This window comes from Diorhabda sublineata, chromosome 2 (assembly GCF_026230105.1).
Source record: "Diorhabda sublineata isolate icDioSubl1.1 chromosome 2, icDioSubl1.1, whole genome shotgun sequence".
Lineage (NCBI taxonomy): Eukaryota > Metazoa > Arthropoda > Insecta > Coleoptera > Chrysomelidae > Diorhabda > Diorhabda sublineata.
In genome coordinates, this window is record NC_079475.1 from 39534801 (window position 1) to 39551585 (window position 16785).

At 34.0% G+C, this 16785-nt stretch overlaps 2 protein-coding genes across 3 annotated transcripts in view; one reads left to right on the top strand and one right to left on the bottom strand.

Annotated features, from left to right (window-relative positions):
* The window catches only part of LOC130452921 (neuroglobin-like), an 87802-nt gene that overhangs the window by 65451 nt on the left and 5566 nt on the right, over positions 1 to 16785 (top strand). The window contains exon 3 of the mRNA XM_056792449.1: positions 15724 to 15955. Coding sequence (XP_056648427.1) covers positions 15724 to 15955 — 232 coding nt within the window. The remainder of the gene's footprint in view (positions 1 to 15723; positions 15956 to 16785) is intronic.
* LOC130452920 (uncharacterized) lies at positions 7 to 9741 on the bottom strand. Of its 2 annotated transcripts, none has more exons than XM_056792448.1 (4): positions 9572 to 9741; positions 8174 to 8317; positions 5913 to 6056; positions 7 to 1807 (listed from the first exon to the last, which is right to left on the bottom strand). In XM_056792448.1, exons 1-4 carry the CDS (start codon positions 9645 to 9647, stop codon positions 1557 to 1559), a joined length of 615 nt encoding a protein of 204 aa, XP_056648426.1. In that variant the 5' UTR covers positions 9648 to 9741; the 3' UTR covers positions 7 to 1556. The 2 variants fall into 2 exon arrangements, 1 of the variants encoding a protein (XP_056648426.1); XR_008911007.1 differs by having other exon boundaries at positions 907 to 1807; positions 5913 to 7829; positions 9572 to 9724.

The following is a 16785-nucleotide window of genomic DNA, read 5'->3' on the forward strand; positions in this document are numbered from 1 at the left end:
ATCAAATATATATTTACAGTATATTGCACTCAAACATTTTATTATTCAAAAGTTCCATCCATGTAAAATGTTGCTGAGTTTTTTAAACAATTTAAATTGATTCCAGATCCGAATTTTATTATGTTACTAGTTAAAGTGGATTAGGTAGTAAATTCTAGGTAATAAACTAAACAAAGAACTTGTCATAAGTTGTATTATGTACTCGGACTACCTTTTCGTTTACCTGAAATATCCCCGTCTCAAGTTAGCGCATCCTTAACTCAACGGATTGTTCACCCTTCTCAATAAATTATGTTTTGATCTCAGAAGACCAAGTCAAACGTTCCCCATGACTGAAAATTATTTCAATAAGGAAAAACGTAAGATCGAAAACAGTTCTTCAGGAAACTCCGAGGAACAATGTTCCAGTTTCAGCGAGAACCATTTTATGGATCATGAGGAATCGAATGATTTACTACTTGATTTGGGATTATCAAAACGATAGTCAGAGCTTCTTGTTTCAAGATAATTTATTTCATAGATACCATAAAAAACAATTCATGATTAATTTCGTAATGATTTTTGATTATTTCGATCGATTTTTGAGTTCATTTTGATTTTAAATTATACACTGTGAGCCAAAACAAAAAAATTCTTCAAATAACAATTGTATTGAAATAAATGTACAAAAATATGTTAGTTTAGCATTTTCGAGGTCGTATAATCCATTTATCGAATTCCCGAATTAGTACCGGTTTTACCAATAGTTTTGATTTTTAGTTCAGCTTGCGTTTTGAACCGGATTCATAAATAAAACGAAAGGTTTTATTTTAAGGGTTTATATCTAAGAGATGGGGTTTGGCTGGACAGAAAAAAAATCAAAAATCATTGTTATTTCCATTTTTATTTATTCAACTTTCATTTAAAATCCAACTGGAACTTGTCTTTTGATGTTGTTAATCGTGGAACGGATCCATTTATTGATTAGGTTAAAATAGGTGAGGTTAAGTTAATTTGAACAAATTCCAAAACAGATTTAGCTATAACTTTTATTCAATTTTCTTAGTGAATAATAATTTGCCTCTATCCTAACATTTATCATAATTAGGTGGGCATTCACGTAAAACTACCTTTGAAAACCTAATCAGGCACCTGAATCTTTGAAAGTCAAAGTCAAAGTGTCAAAGAGGCTTGCTCAAGTGTTTTAACCCCACTAGAGTAAATGCTGGGCGCTCACTGATGACGTGGTCTGCTGTTTCCTCGTCCTCCATGCACCAGAGGAGGTAAAACCCAGTCACCAGCCGGAATTCACGGCTGTTTAAGTGGAGAAGTTGATTAGCAAAACAAGCAAAAGGTCCGTTTATTTATACCCATTCATTTTAAGCACGTCCAAAACCCAAAACCCAAAACTCAAAACCCAAAACCCAACAACAAAAAAACTCACATCCAAATACAGTATTTGAAAATGGTTTTTATTTGGAATGGAATCCAATAAATACAAATAATTTGATTTAAATATTGAATGTAAGTAGAAGAATTTATTGAATAAATACTAATAATATTGAAATTTTAACACATTAACACCAAAAGCATGTTTCGTAACAATCTCCAGGTATAAGGCATTCGACGTTTCTACCACGATCCTCCAATATAGTATAATAATAATCCCTCCAATTTGGTGGATAATGTTTTTCAACCACGACCGGTACGGAAATTTGTACATTTTCGTTTTCATTTTCAATCACTTTAGATAATTCTTTGAATAATTTTTTAAGGGAAGGGTATTCACCGACTAGTGAACTTAACGGATCATCTTTTGAATCCTTATCTGAAACAAAAAAACTCGATAGATATAATAACAAGCATACTAAATTTTCTAAATTTCTGTTCACGAACACTCGTTTCGATAACCAAGTTATCGTCTTCAGAGACTGAATACACTTTTAATTTCTGATGGCAATAACTTTGTCAAACACTGTTATTGTTGTATATTAATCAAGTGGTTAAATTGTGTCTTAATGTTGTTAGCTACACTCAGATTCTTTTTCTTGCTCTTGTATACATAAAAAAGACATTTTCTTCTTGGTTCTGTTACTTTTAGATTAATTGTTATTGTTAAATGTTACTTTAGATTTAATTTATAAAATTAAAACATTTTTGGAAAAGTATTGAGAACAATTTAGTGAAAAAATATTTTTTGAACCACACTTTATCAAACATTCATAAAAAGTTTTCACACAGTTGGACTTTTCAACGAAATGGACAAGAGTACAATGGATTGATGATATAGACATTTTGGAACTTGAAAGAATAATGAGAAACCAATCAAAACGCAAAAAGAAAGACCAAGATACAATGGATTGGACAGGAAAGGAAAAAACTGCCTTCGACATTAAAGTGCTTAATCACTAGTGGCAGAAAATTATAGAAGATGTCACAGATACAATAACAAGCCAATCTTGAAGAAGCTAGCAAATTCCCATAGCATAAAATTTATTTAGGATTAGCAGCAGTAGGAAATAAAGAGATCAAAGGACGTGGAAGACGCTGAGGGTCCTTTCACACTAGGGCAACACTATAATGAATACCAAAGGGTCGCATGCTATAATATTTTTGAAATGTCGCACATTTTGTCAAGAATTGTGCGCTAATATGTCGCACCTTGCGTCAAATGGCACAATGTTTTAGCTTGTATCGACGCTGAGGGTCCTTTCACACTGGGGCAACACTATAATGAATACCAAAGGGTCGCATGCTATAATATTTTTAAAATGTCGCACATTTTGTCAAGAATTATGCGCTAATATGTCGCACCTTGCGTCAAATGGCACAATGTTTTAGCTTGTATCGACGCTGAGGGTCCTTTCACACTGGGACAACACTATAATGAATACCAAAGGGTCGCATGCTATAATATTTTTAAAATGTCGCACATTTTGTCAAGAATTGTGCGCTAATATGTCGCACCTTGCGTCAAATGACAGACTGTTTTAGCTTGTATCGACGCTGAGGGTCCTTTCACACTGGGACAACACTATAATGAATACCAAAGGGTCGCATGCTATAATATTTTTAAAATGTCGCACATTTTGTCAAGAATTATGCGCTAATATGTCGCACCTTGCGTCAAATGACACAATGTTTTAGCTTGTATCGACGCTGAGGGTCCTTTCACACTGGGGCAACACTATAATGAATACCAAAGGGTCGCATGCTATAATATTTTTAAAATGTCGCACATTTTGTCAAGAATTGTGCGCTAATATGTCGCACCTTGCGTCAAATGACAGACTGTTTTAGCTTGTATCGACGCTGAGGGTCCTTTCACACTGGGACAACACTATAATGAATACCAAAGGGTCGCATGCTATAATATTTTTAAAATGTCGCACATTTTGTCAAGAATTGTGCGCTAATATGTCGCACCTTGCGTCAAATGACAGACTGTTTTAGCTTGTATCGACGCTGAGGGTCCTTTCACACTGGGACAACACTATAATGAATACCAAAGGGTCGCATGCTATAATATTTTTAAAATGTCGCACATTTTGTCAAGAATTATGCGCTAATATGTCGCACCTTGCGTCAAATGACACAATGTTTTAGCTTGTATCGACGCTGAGGGTCCTTTCACACTGGGGCAACACTATAATGAATACCAAAGGGTCGCATGCTATAATATTTTTAAAATGTCGCACATTTTGTCAAGAATTGTGCGCTAATATGTCGCACCTTGCGTCAAATGACAGACTGTTTTAGCTTGTATCGACGCTGAGGGTCCTTTCACACTGGGACAACACTATAATGAATACCAAAGGGTCGCATGCTATAATATTTTTAAAATGTCGCACATTTTGTCAAGAATTGTGCGCTAATATGTCGCACCTTGCGTCAAATGGCACAATGTTTTAGCTTGTATCGACGCTGAGGGTCCTTTCACACTGGGGCAACACTATAATGAATACCAAAGGATCGCATGCTATAATATTTTTAAAATGTCGCACATTTTGTCAAGAATTGTGCGCTAATATGTCGCACCTTGCGTCAAATGACAGACTGTTTTAGCTTGTATCGACGCTGAGGGTCCTTTCACACTGGGGCAACACTATAATGAATACCAAAGGGTCGCATGCTATAATATTTTTAAAATGTCGCACATTTTGTCAAGAATTATGCGCTAATATGTCGCACCTTGCGTCAAATGACAGACTGTTTTAGCTTGTATCGACGCTGAGGGTCCTTTCACACTGGGGCAACACTATAATGAATACCAAAGGGTCGCATGCTATAATATTTTTAAAATGTCGCACATTTTGTCAAGAATTGTGCGCTAATATGTCGCACCTTGCGTCAAATGACAGACTGTTTTAGCTTGTATCGACGCTGAGGGTCCTTTCACACTGGGGCAACACTATAATGAATACCAAAGGGTCGCATGCTATAATATTTTTAAAATGTCGCACATTTTGTCAAGAATTGTGCGCTAATATGTCGCACCTTGCGTCAAATGACAGACTGTTTTAGCTTGTATCGACGCTGAGGGTCCTTTCACACTGGGACAACACTATAATGAATACCAAAGGGTCGCATGCTATAATATTTTTAAAATGTCGCACATTTTGTCAAGAATTATGCGCTAATATGTCGCACCTTGCGTCAAATGACAGACTGTTTTAGCTTGTATCGACGCTGAGGGTCCTTTCACACTGGGACAACACTATAATGAATACCAAAGGGTCGCATGCTATAATATTTTTAAAATGTCGCACATTTTGTCAAGAATTGTGCGCTAATATGTCGCACCTTGCGTCAAATGACAGACTGTTTTAGCTTGTATCGACACTGAGGGTCCTTTCACACTGGGACAACACTATAATGAATACCAAAGGGTCGCATGCTATAATATTTTTAAAATGTCGCACATTTTGTCAAGAATTATGCGCTAATATGTCGCACCTTGCGTCAAATGACAGACTGTTTTAGCTTGTATTCGAACACGATGGATTCCGAACATTATTGGTGCGCCAAAACAGTTTCTAGTTTATGATTTGTTTGTATTTGTTTTGAAAAGTGAATATTTCGGTGATGAAGTTGATTTGAAGAAGATTGTCGCTCACGGAATGGACCTCAAATTATAAAAACAATAAAGTAAAACGTGACTTGTAGAAAAATACGATTTAGAGATTAAGATAGTATCAAAAACAAAATAAAAAAAACCTCAGAAGCGCATTCCACGAGGAACCCACCAATAAACAACAATAAAAAATGGTTTGCCTATGGATCGTTGCAGTTTGTACTCAATCTAACTGGTACTTAGGATTCTCCCTTTGAATATTCGTAAATAAATCAGGCACCATCATTCGCCCTTATATTTGTTAGTAGACTAGTCCGTGGGCTTTTCTGATACAATGTTCTTTCCTATTAAGCTACTGCTAAAGTTACTTGATCAGCCGATAGACCAAATGCTTTGAAATTTGCAAGCCACGATGTTTCTTCGACATTGGCTTTTGTAGCATGCAACAAGAAGACGCATTCCTCAAGAGCCCTAATGTTTGAAGATAAGACTCGCGTGGAGTTACAGAATACGATTGGAAATAAATTATATGTCAAGGGGAACTGTTACAGAAGAATTTTGATCTAATTAGCATAAGTTTTGACGTTTCTCATCACCTATAGCATTTCTAAACTGTTCAAAGTGATAAGGTTTCTTGAACTTTTTACTTTTCAGACTTTTATATGCTTTTCTTGAAAAATTGCCTTGATCCTAAGTCTCTTTCGATGGAAAATTAGCTTAAAAACACAAAATGTTTTTTGGAACTAATCAAGATGATTCATCGATGAAGTAAACATAAATTCTTCTCTTTTATTTGATAATCTTTACTAAATTTTTGATCATCTTCATAATTTTCAATAAAAAGAATCAATTTACTTACCAAACAGATCCAATACAGCGTCTTCTCCTTTTTCAATCAATGTTTTCAATAATATTTTCAAAATTGGTTTCAAGACTTCTGAAAGTCCTTCATGATCAAATAATTTTTCAGCTAACTCAATGAGGGGTGGTTCTTTATCTTTATCTGAAGAGATAAACAATTTACAGGGTATATATTTAAAACCAATGCATATGAACTTATTTATTGATACAACCAAACAGTTTAACAAGATGAACTGGTATCTAAAGAAAGAGCAAAAACGCCATTTTTGGAAAAGGGGAAATCATTATATGGCGCCAAAAATATCTAAAAGAAATAGCAGGGTTTCGAAGAGAAAAATATACAGATGAAACCTGTCGTAGCTTTGAAACTTTTTAATATTACATATCAAAAGCATTATTATTTTTTTCTACAATTTTCAGCTGAAAGTTTGTAGTTTTAAGACAATCTCAGCAGTAAAAATACCTTTTCGCCCAAGGGTTGTTCGAGAAACTGTTTATATAAAGGGTAAAGAGGTCAATCACCGTCTTCTGAGGGTTACCAAAAAGAACACCCTAATCTTCTTTCCTTTTTTGTTAAGTAGTACGATTAAACAAGTCTCTAAGACGCCCTACGGAATCCAAAATCCCGCAACAACTGCGAATGCCTCACAGAGGCGAAAGCATTGGCTGGATCAAGAAAGACACAACGTGATCTTTTTCAAAAGATTTATAAATTTATTTTGCAACAGTAACTTAAATATTTTTGTGTGTTTTCTAGGGATGATTGAATATTTTATCAAATATTTCAGAATTTCAGACCTTCTCAAGAGTGTTTCCAAAGTGGAAAAAAAAGAAAAATCGCCTGTAAAATTTGAGTTTTTGTCGTCTGATTTTTCTAGATTGGTTTTATTGCAACAATTTTTTTCTGTTGCTTTAAATGAATTATTTATCATATATTCTCCAAAGGAATTTCTATATTAGGAGCCTTGTTATTGTTAATATTTTTTATTATGTCTGTAATTTGATTTGTGGATTTCAAATTGAAACTACGCCTAAAAAATCTTCTGTTTTTCAACGGGTGTTTCTTTGGTGTCTTAATTTTCTAAATGCTAAATTTATTCCAACATTGGGACCCGCAAGATTTGGTTATTTCCAGGGCCGGATTAAGATTCATAAGGCCCGGGGCTAAAATAATGACAGAGCCCCCTTAAGGAATTCGAAAACCCGGAAAAATTCACAAAATAATATCAATAAGTTAGATTTGTGGTATCAACACATCAAAAAATACAGAATGACTTCCAAATGATGGGGCCCTCTTGGACCTGGGGCCCGGGCTATAGCCCCCCCCAAGCCACTAGCTTAATCCGGCCCTGGTTATTTCTTTTGGACTAGTCTAGAGCTCATTATATTATATATTCGATTAATTTTGGAGTTTTTAGTTTCAGTAAATGTTTTAAATGAAAATAATCAATTTTCACTTGTTTCAGTAAAATATTAAGAACCGTTTTTTATCATCAGGAAGTTGCTGGTAAATTATCTATTCTTATTGTTTAAACAATACATTTTTCGTGACGTCCTTATTGATATAAAGTGGTGTTTAGTATTTTTTTCTCCCTGATGTAAAAAGTAGTCGTCATGGGATCCCCTAGTGGTGTTTAAATGAAATATCAATTGTCAATAATAGAAATAATTTAATGCTTTTGCTAGGTACTGTCTATAAATTAATCAAAATTAATATTAATTAAAGAAAAAACATTCCTCGTAGCTTCATCGGGTGAGCACGCAATGTTTTTAAGCAAGTTTATTTATCGAATTTTTTTCTCTATCATTTTAGATAACTCTTTCAATAATTTGTAAAGAAGAGGGTGTTCATCTTTTAGTGAAGATTTTTTCTTGGATATAACGAATGGGACGTCTGCAACTTTATGATCTTTGTCTAAAACAAAAAATAATATCATAATATTTATGAAGATAACAAGACAACGGAATAAAAAGATAAACCAAATGGCAGAAGATCTCAGGAAACTTAATTAGGAGTGCAGCAATACGAAATTTAAGATCGTAGGACATGCAGAGAGGTAAACAAACAACTAAAACTCACCCAGAGCAAGGAAATAAATAGAAAAACTTATCTGTTGATAAGAAGATGTCAGAGTTTGTATGTAGGTGCAATGATGTTGATAGTTGATTATTTGGTTGCAAATACTAAACTTTTTGCGCGATAGTTAAGTAGTAAACATTTATATCTATGATAAAGTACTGGATGATGACGTTACTTACCAAACAGTTTCAGTAAATCGTCTTCTCCGCTTTCAAACAAATTTTTCAATATTACTTTGAAAACTGGCTTCAAGACTTCTAAAATTCCTTCATGCTTAAGCAGTTTTTCACCTATTTGAAAGATAAGTGGCTCTTCTTTTTTAGCTAAAGTCATACAAAAATTGAAGAGCCTACTATATGAATAGTTAGTTATTTATAAAACTTAGATTAATCTAGCAACTCAAAAGTCTACTACTACAATATGTTCCGAACCTCTTCTAATAAATCAGTTCCCGTTATTCAATTTTTTAATAATATTTCAGTGCTATACTTTAACGTCTAATCTAGTTCTCGTTGTACACAAACGACAAATCCATCTATTAGACAGTAGCTAAACAAAAACAAACAACATCGCCTCGCCTCGATCAACATCCCATCATTATTGGTTTTTGAGCCCGAATCAAAGACATAGACTTAATATTATAAATAGAGAGAGCTTATAAAACTGCCAATAAAAAGAAAAAGAACATCGCCATACAACTGTTCATCTTTTTCTATTCTAATTCTAAAATCGAAGTTTCGAATGGTGGAAATGGTAATGGAAGAGGATAGCAATCTTTGATTCTAACAGCGAGTAGAAAGAGATAGAGAGTGGTAGACCAAATTCTACTTACACGCCGTTCTCTCTAACCTTAAATATTAATTCTGTGGTACCAGGACTCGATGTGAGATGAAGTAATACAAAGCTATATTCGATTGATTGTTGTGTTTTCTTTTCCATAGAATAATAAGCGTTCTGGATACTATATAACTTTATCGATAATCTATAGCAACTTTGGTTCGTTGTTAATGAATCAATGATGCTGCTTTTGCTCACAATCGACCAGATGAACCACGTGACACTGACGATTGATGAGATGAGGTAAGTTTTCCAATTTGAAATTACCGAAGGACGAGGTTTGAAACTTTTGAAGCCACTCGACAAACTTTGGGGTTGTCCAAATGTTTGATACACGCCCGTATGAGTGCGGGGTACTAATAGATGACATGATCTACAATTTTTTCCTTCTACATGCACCAAGGATATCGCGGATCATCCGTCATATCCGTCACCAATCGAATTTCGCGCCTATTCAAGTAGAGTATTCATTTGGTTTGTCTCCATCCTTGCGAACAGACCGTTTAGAGACGTAATAAACATTATTGCTACTTAAAGAATGGATTCTGGGCTAATCGATGGATTTGCGGATCCCATCGAAGGGTGATCGGGCACCCAAGCGAGCTAGACCTTGCAGCCATCAATTCTTGTAGGACTTTTTTACACCCCAGAGCAAGCCTAAAGCACGCCGTTTCGGTCACGAAAGCGCCTGAATTTGCTAAAAGATAATTATAGAAATAAATAAATAATAATTTTCTTACTTTTAAATCCGGCATTTAAAGAAAATTCCAAAAACAAAAATATTATAAAACATTTTGCGTGACTGGTTTTTACCATTTTAATATGTACTCTTATATTAACCACGTGTATGTAAATTCTAAAAACGTGAAAAAATACGGATTTATATCAAATGTGTAAACAGATAGGGCACGAAATGAAAAACCCATTTCGAGCTTTTATCCATGTTTTCGTGTATTATAAAATATTATTTGAATAGCTTATGATTTAATATAATATAGAATACTTTTTCCATATATTTATTTTTCATTTTCTATTTCAATTGCTAGTTTTTTACGAATTTCTTGCTAAAAATTTATTGCCAAAAATCAACTTCAAAAAATACGATTTGTCTTTAAAAAATTCTGAATATCGATTTATAAACGTTTAGATTGACATTCAAACTAGCTAGGAAAATAAATTAAATATAATAATAATTCAAATTTATTTTTGATATTTGCGAATACAAAATCGACTAACACGATTTTAAATTAGAAACAATCATAGGTTAGAGGTTAGTTTGTTAGGTTAGGTTAGGTTAGGTTAGGTTAAGTTATCCTAGGTAAATATCACAAAATAAAGCAAGAAGAACGAATGCGCATACGCAGAATTCAAAATCCTCATCGAAGTCCCACGCAAGGACTCCTCCACAAAGCACAGGATGGTGTACTTAACCATATCTTTCAAACTGTCTTCTGACGTCACAAATCAACGACATCACTTCACTTTATAGTTTAAAGTAAGTGAAGTGTGAGTAGTTTTCTTGGGATGGTGATGTTGTAATTTGTGCCGTCACAGAATTTGATTGTGTGGGGTCAATGAAAATAGACCGTTCTATTCTTTGTGGAAGAGTCCCCGAGGATATATTTGACATATTCAGAATTTATCTATGTTCCACGAACACAGAATTTAAAATTTATGTTTAAATTTAATAATATTCATTGAAAAAACTATTATTTCCAAATGTCCATGGAAATAAACGTTGATAATCGTTATACTCCGGTTTTATTTATGAGGAAACAATCAACGGATTGTTATAAAAGGAAATGGGTTGAAGGAAACACGAAATAAAACGATTAATATTGACCGGTGGACTGTTATCGCCTAGTATTTACTATTTTTATTTCCAGTTGTTTGGATTTACATACAAAATAATTGGCCAAAGCATGTGCAAATATAGTTTCATTTTTAATAACATCGAATCTTGATCACCTACGAGCACGGACCTGACCTAGAGATGGCGGTAGTTGCTTGAAAAATACCAGAAAGTTCATGTTTCAAGTTTGAAGACGCCACGTTGTTTAGTATTTGTTTGGCAGCCATTAATAGCAAACGTTTTCAATGACTTTGTAAATATGGAAAAAATTGGTCTTCGTTATGTGATACAAAACTTCTATTTGAAAAGCATTATCCCAACCAATATAAAAGCTGACCTAGATTCTACTCTGACTGAGACTACTCCTTCGTTATCAACAGTAAAAAGTTGTGTAGAAGAGTTTAAGCGAGGCTGTACGACCTGCGAAGACCAGAAGCGCAATGGACGACTCCAAAAATATTGGAGAAAATCCTCAAAGAAGTACTGGATGATGGTAGATTGAAAGTTCGTGATCTGCCAGACATAGTAGGTATTTCAAAAATGCAGTACACCGTATTTCAACTGAAAATTTGGACATGATAAAGCTGTGCGCAAGATGGGTGCAGCGGTTGCTCACAATGGAACAAAAATAGCGTCGTGAAGATGTTTCCATCGATGTATTTTAGGCCTTAGGCCTGTAGTTTCCAATTTGTAATCCTTGAGATGTTGATGTCCATGAATTTGGAGGTCTTCCTAAGGCATATATATTTTCATTTCTTTTGTTCGAAGTGCTTTAAATTGTTGCAAAAGGGACAATTCTCTATCTTGTGCGCGTTTGTTGAGTGGTGTAAGCGCTTTACTGAGTGCCGAGAGAGTACTGAAGATGACCAGCGCCCAGGTCGCCCTGTGAATGTTTCAGCTCCAGAAACAGTGACCAAAATCAACTAAATTGATGTAAACGCTGATAAATAAACGGTTAGAAAAAGTTTACACGAGGAATTACACATTGCAAAAGTATGTGCGAAGTTGGAGCCAAAAAATCTGACTGCTGACCAAAAGCTCTTACGTCAACGGTCTGCTCAGATTTCCTTGAAAGATTAGATAAAGATTTGCTTTGAAATGGACCCGATTTGAGTCGATGGAAGCGGTAAAGCAAAAAACGGCAGAGCTACTAAAGGCACTCACCAAAGAAGACTTCCAGCACTGCTTCGATCAATGGAAAAAACGTCTCGTTATTTAATAGCCAGACCTCGTATTTACCTACCTTCTTTTACGAAAAAATCTTATATTAGTAGAAGTTGTTCGCTATAACAAAAAGGGTACGTAATGTTGAGGTGAATCAAACTATTGCTTTTACCTCTTTATTAAAAAAATTAAGACCAACATAACCTCAACATTACAAAACTCGTTCCTCTTTTTACCAATACTTATCACTATTTAATTTTATCCTACTTCTTCCACAACCAATGAGATCCGTAAGTTGTTGGAGAATCGCAATTGATGTGAGAAGGTTACAGAAGGGATAGAGAAATAGCCACTTCGAATCTAATCTAATCAGTTCGGTGAGAAATTTTATAGGTTCATTTGAAATTTTATTGAGCTCTTGATTTTCAAGGTGGAGGGAACAATATAAACTTCTCTTTTGTGGTTGTTCTGATAAAAAAATCAAAATGATTTATCCAGTTGAATATAATAGGTTCGTTGCAGTCAAAGAACTATGAAATTTTCTGTTTAATTGGGTTTTTTTATAGCAGATGAACTGGAAAGAAAACATTGTTTATTCGCGATAACTTCAAAGGCTGGTTGATATTTCATTCCGTGATAATTGCAAACGATTCAAAATTATTAAAACGAGTATGTTCATTTAGATATTCAATTTCAATTTGAAATAAAGGGAATTCAATGTATAATTTAGAGCAGTGGTTCCCAAACGACCTACTGCCAGGTTTGAAGTTTGAAGTTTGAGGTTCGAAGTTTGAAGTTTGAAGTTTGAAGTTTGAAGTTTGAAGTTTGAAGTTTGAAGTTTGAAGTTTGAAGTTTGAAGTTTGAAGTTTGAAGTTTGAAGTTTGAAGTTTGAAGTTTGAAGTTTGAAGTTTGAAGTTTGAAGTTTGAAGTTTGAAGTTTGAAGTTTGAAGTTTGAAGTTTGAAGTTTGAAGTTTGAAGTTTGAAGTTTGAAGTTTGAAGTTTGAAGTTTGAAGTTTGAAGTTTGAAGTTTGAAGTTTGAAGTTTGAAGTTTGAAGTTTGAAGTTTGAAGAATGGAGATTGTTTTCATTTTTGAATCACCTCCTACAAGAAAATTTAACCCTGAAAAAAGAAATGAAAAAAAAAATGTTGACTGAGCACTTGTCTAAATTACAGGGTTATTTTGAAAACTGAAGATTTTCAAACTTAAATGCCTGAACATTTCATTAATAAAGAAGCAGAATAGTTGATTGACATTTCAACGGATTTGTCATTGAAATCAAAATGTCCCAGTCCCAATCCCAATTTGAGCTTTGAAGTTGCTGTTGCAGTTATAAAATCCAAGTATAGAGCAAAGCTTAACATTGAAAAATAAATTCGAGTGGCTCTATCAAAATTTACTTCCAGATAAAATGAATTTACAAAATCCAAACAAGCGCATCCCTCCAATTCAAACAAAAACATGAACTTTGTTAATTTCTGTATAATCTTTTGCAAATTGGCACTTCAGTTATGTTTTAAATTTTTTTTTAAAAAGGAGTTGTGTTTTCCTAATGTTTATTTAAAGTGGATGTTTTGGTGGTGAATTATGTATTATTGTAAACTCGTAAAAACAAGTTAAACCTGGTAACCTTTGTCAGCAACTAAACAATCTGTGAGAAAAGTTTAAAATCACAAATAAATAAAAAACAATCTTATTTAACATGTTAACCTCTGATCTAGAGTGAACTTTGTTGAAAATAGGGAATTAATAGGGAACTTTAATAAAATTAACTTTATTTGCGACATATCAAAATATGATAAAAACGTCTGGGTTCGTGCAAATATGTCACCAAGATCGGGTAGAAGGTTTTTTGTTTTTCCCAAAGTCAGGGATAATTGGGTAGGATTAATTTAATCGTATGCTATCTGGACATTTAGAAAGTTACTTGGAATTTCCTGGATGAAGTATCGATCAGTCAAGTATGGGTGGATTATCGTTTTATTGAGGGAATTTGTTCGGAGAAATGTTGAAACCAAGTGTATGATAACTAAAATCAAACTTTATTGCAATTAGTTGAAAACAACCCTAGAATATAAGCAAACTACTGATTTCAAATGTAGTTCCAGACTTTCAATACTAAATTTTATTTTAATTGAATATATATACAGAGTAGAGCAAAGTTTATAATCATACATGTCAATCATACTTGTCACTTGAATCTACTGAAACTTTTTCGCAATAACAAGAAATGTTAGATAAAAAAATTGTGTGTGGCAGCTCCGACGCACGACTGGAGTTACTCCTTAAGTTCGATAGTCTAACCAGACGCAAAAAGAGTTTATTTAACTTAAAAAAGATTGATACTGTATAAAAGGGAAAATTTGTTAATTAATGAAAATAATATGCATATATAAATATATATTTATTCAATTTATTCATTTCATATACATTTATTATAACTAATCGACGAAATATTTTACATTAAACTTTTTACAATAGTCAATAATCTCGATAATTCATATTGGGTTGATTATCTAATTTTATGTGTTGTTTTCAAATATATATTTATATGAACTACATCGATAATTATTAAAATATTTAATAAATACAAATTGCACATGCTCATACATATAATACATGAATTATAACGTACCTTGCAACCACGTGTTTGTTAGATGTTCCGGCAATATCATCTACACCTCTTTCTGCCATAGTTATTTGAAAATACTTTCAGTTCACTTTAGCGGAGAACAATGATAAAAATTAAAACTTCACAATAACAATATTAATTATTGATATTTATAATAAAAACAGCAATATAAGTATGTCGACACTGACAAATTAGAAAGTTGCGCATCAAAAATGTAACGAGGTCATTCATCGATAGACTTTACTCCTCACATTTTTCTCATACCGGGCCCCTTATATAAGCAAATCGATTCTTAAGGAGTAAACTCCAAAAATAATGTCGGTTTTACTCAATAGATGGAATAGATATGACTATTATCATTTAATAAGTCAATCTAAATAAAATTTTGTGGGTTACAATCTATGGAATAATCTAGAGTCCTCTTTTTTGATAATGGAGGTTCCATAAAGCCATTTTCTTTCTTCCTTTCTCTTCTCTTTTCATCAAACTCATCCACCAAGTTGACTATTTATTATTAAGCCTTTTTGAGGATAATCAATGTGTTGAAACGATCGTTAACAAACCTTAGCTTGATTCTTCTTCTCAAAGATCTTGGCTCCAGCTTCAAAAACATATTAACGTGAAGTACAGATGCAGATGATCGAAAAAAAAATGACCAGAGAGTCATGGTCTTCGTTGACAACAACAGTAGACTGCACATAACTTTAACGACTCGTCAATTATTAAGAAAATTTTATTGGGCAGTTTTGATTTATTCATCTTATAGCCCTGATCTTAATCCGTCAGATTATCAGAGTGAAATTTTCTTGATGCTGTAAAGCTGATTTCTAAAGAGGCTCGTGGAAGTTAATATTTCGAGGTAAATAATAAGATTAGGACAAATGAAAACGATACACTTGCTTTATTTTAGTACAAAAGAAATTTGTCAAATTTTTATCAAAAATCACAAATTAGGCATTTTTGAAGGTAGCCAATGTAGAAAAACTATCATCATAACGTGGTTTACAAACCTATCTACCTTACCGTAGATTTACCGCGGGAAACTCACTTACATTGTTAATTTAATCTCGGCCAACACCTCATAGTGATTTTTTTCAAAATTCATTCGTATACGTTCGGTATATTTCGTGTTATTAGAACTCGACAAACCTCGTTCGTTAAAATAACGAAATTATCCAACTCAGAACCTTGTACAATCTTCTTTTCTTCAGATTTAAATGATCTAAAGAAAAATTAATCTTTCCAGATTATTTGAAGAACACGCCGAGCTAATCAGCCTTTTCGAAAAATTCAAAGAGCTGAAAACCAAAGAAGAACAAGCCAACAGTTTGGAACTCCAAGAGCACGCCACTACCGTTATGAATACTTTAGATGAAGGAATCAAAGGACTCGACAATTTGGACGCGTTCTTTGAATACCTCCACCAAGTGGGAGCAACACATCGTCGGATACCTGGCTTCAAAGTGGAATATTTTTGGGTGAGTATACCGTCTGGAAATACTTAATGATTACACAATACAAGACAATATTTTGAATTGAATCTAGATCTCTTTTATTACTAATTTTTGTACCTTGTCCGCCATGATCCCTATCCTACAAAAAATAATGGTCTGAATAGAGAGAACCGGCTCAAAAGAAGGCGAAGACCGTTCCACCTGCAGACAAGGTCATGGCGTTAGTTTTTTGGGATGCGACGTTCAATATTCTTATTATAAAAAGCTTAAAGGAGATTACGTTGAAAATTAGGGAATTATCTAGGAAGATGAGGTAATTCTATGGAAGTTCTTCGTATGCTGTCGAAGTTTCCTCTTGGACTTTGAAGGAAGGATCCATCTAATGGTGATCCGGGAGGTAAGAAACGAAATAGCGGACTTGGAAGTCATTTAGACAGCTCAGATTCAATATTGACATACAAGTTATTACTAGGGCTGGATCGGCACTTGTACTGAAAGTACCTGAGAAGAAGTCTCACATGAAAAAATTCTGTTCCATAGGTGGGTTCGATCAAGAAGTCAGAGCCGCGGAACAGCATAAATACGCGACCGAATCGATCCGCAGACAGAACCTTGTCGAATTGAGCTCTTTAGAAGTTAGATATCGTCCTTGGAAGACTCCAACACCAGATGACCATTTAGTTAGAATGGAGGCAATAGCAAGCAATAACCTCAAGCAGTTTTTACCCATTTTGGCACAAAGAAGAGGGTCATCTCCTATTGACGAGGCCATCCCAAAGACGATGAGAAAAAGAGAGATTCGTTGGTTAAAGTTTGGTAGGAGAAGGACGATTTTTGTAAGGAGGGGGGTTTGT

Bases quoted from the DNA above. Each gene is read 5' to 3' on its own strand.
- LOC130452920 (XM_056792448.1), bottom strand. From the start codon at position 9,647: ATGGTAAAAACCAGTCACGCAAAATGTTTTATAATATTTTTGTTTTTG. The intron at 6,057-8,173 runs GTAAGTAACGTC...TTATCTCTTCAG, and splicing joins CGATTTACTGAAACTGTTTG to ATAAAGATAAAGAACCACCC. The intron at 1,808-5,912 runs GTAAGTAAATTG...TTTTTGTTTCAG, and splicing joins CGCTGTATTGGATCTGTTTG to ATAAGGATTCAAAAGATGAT.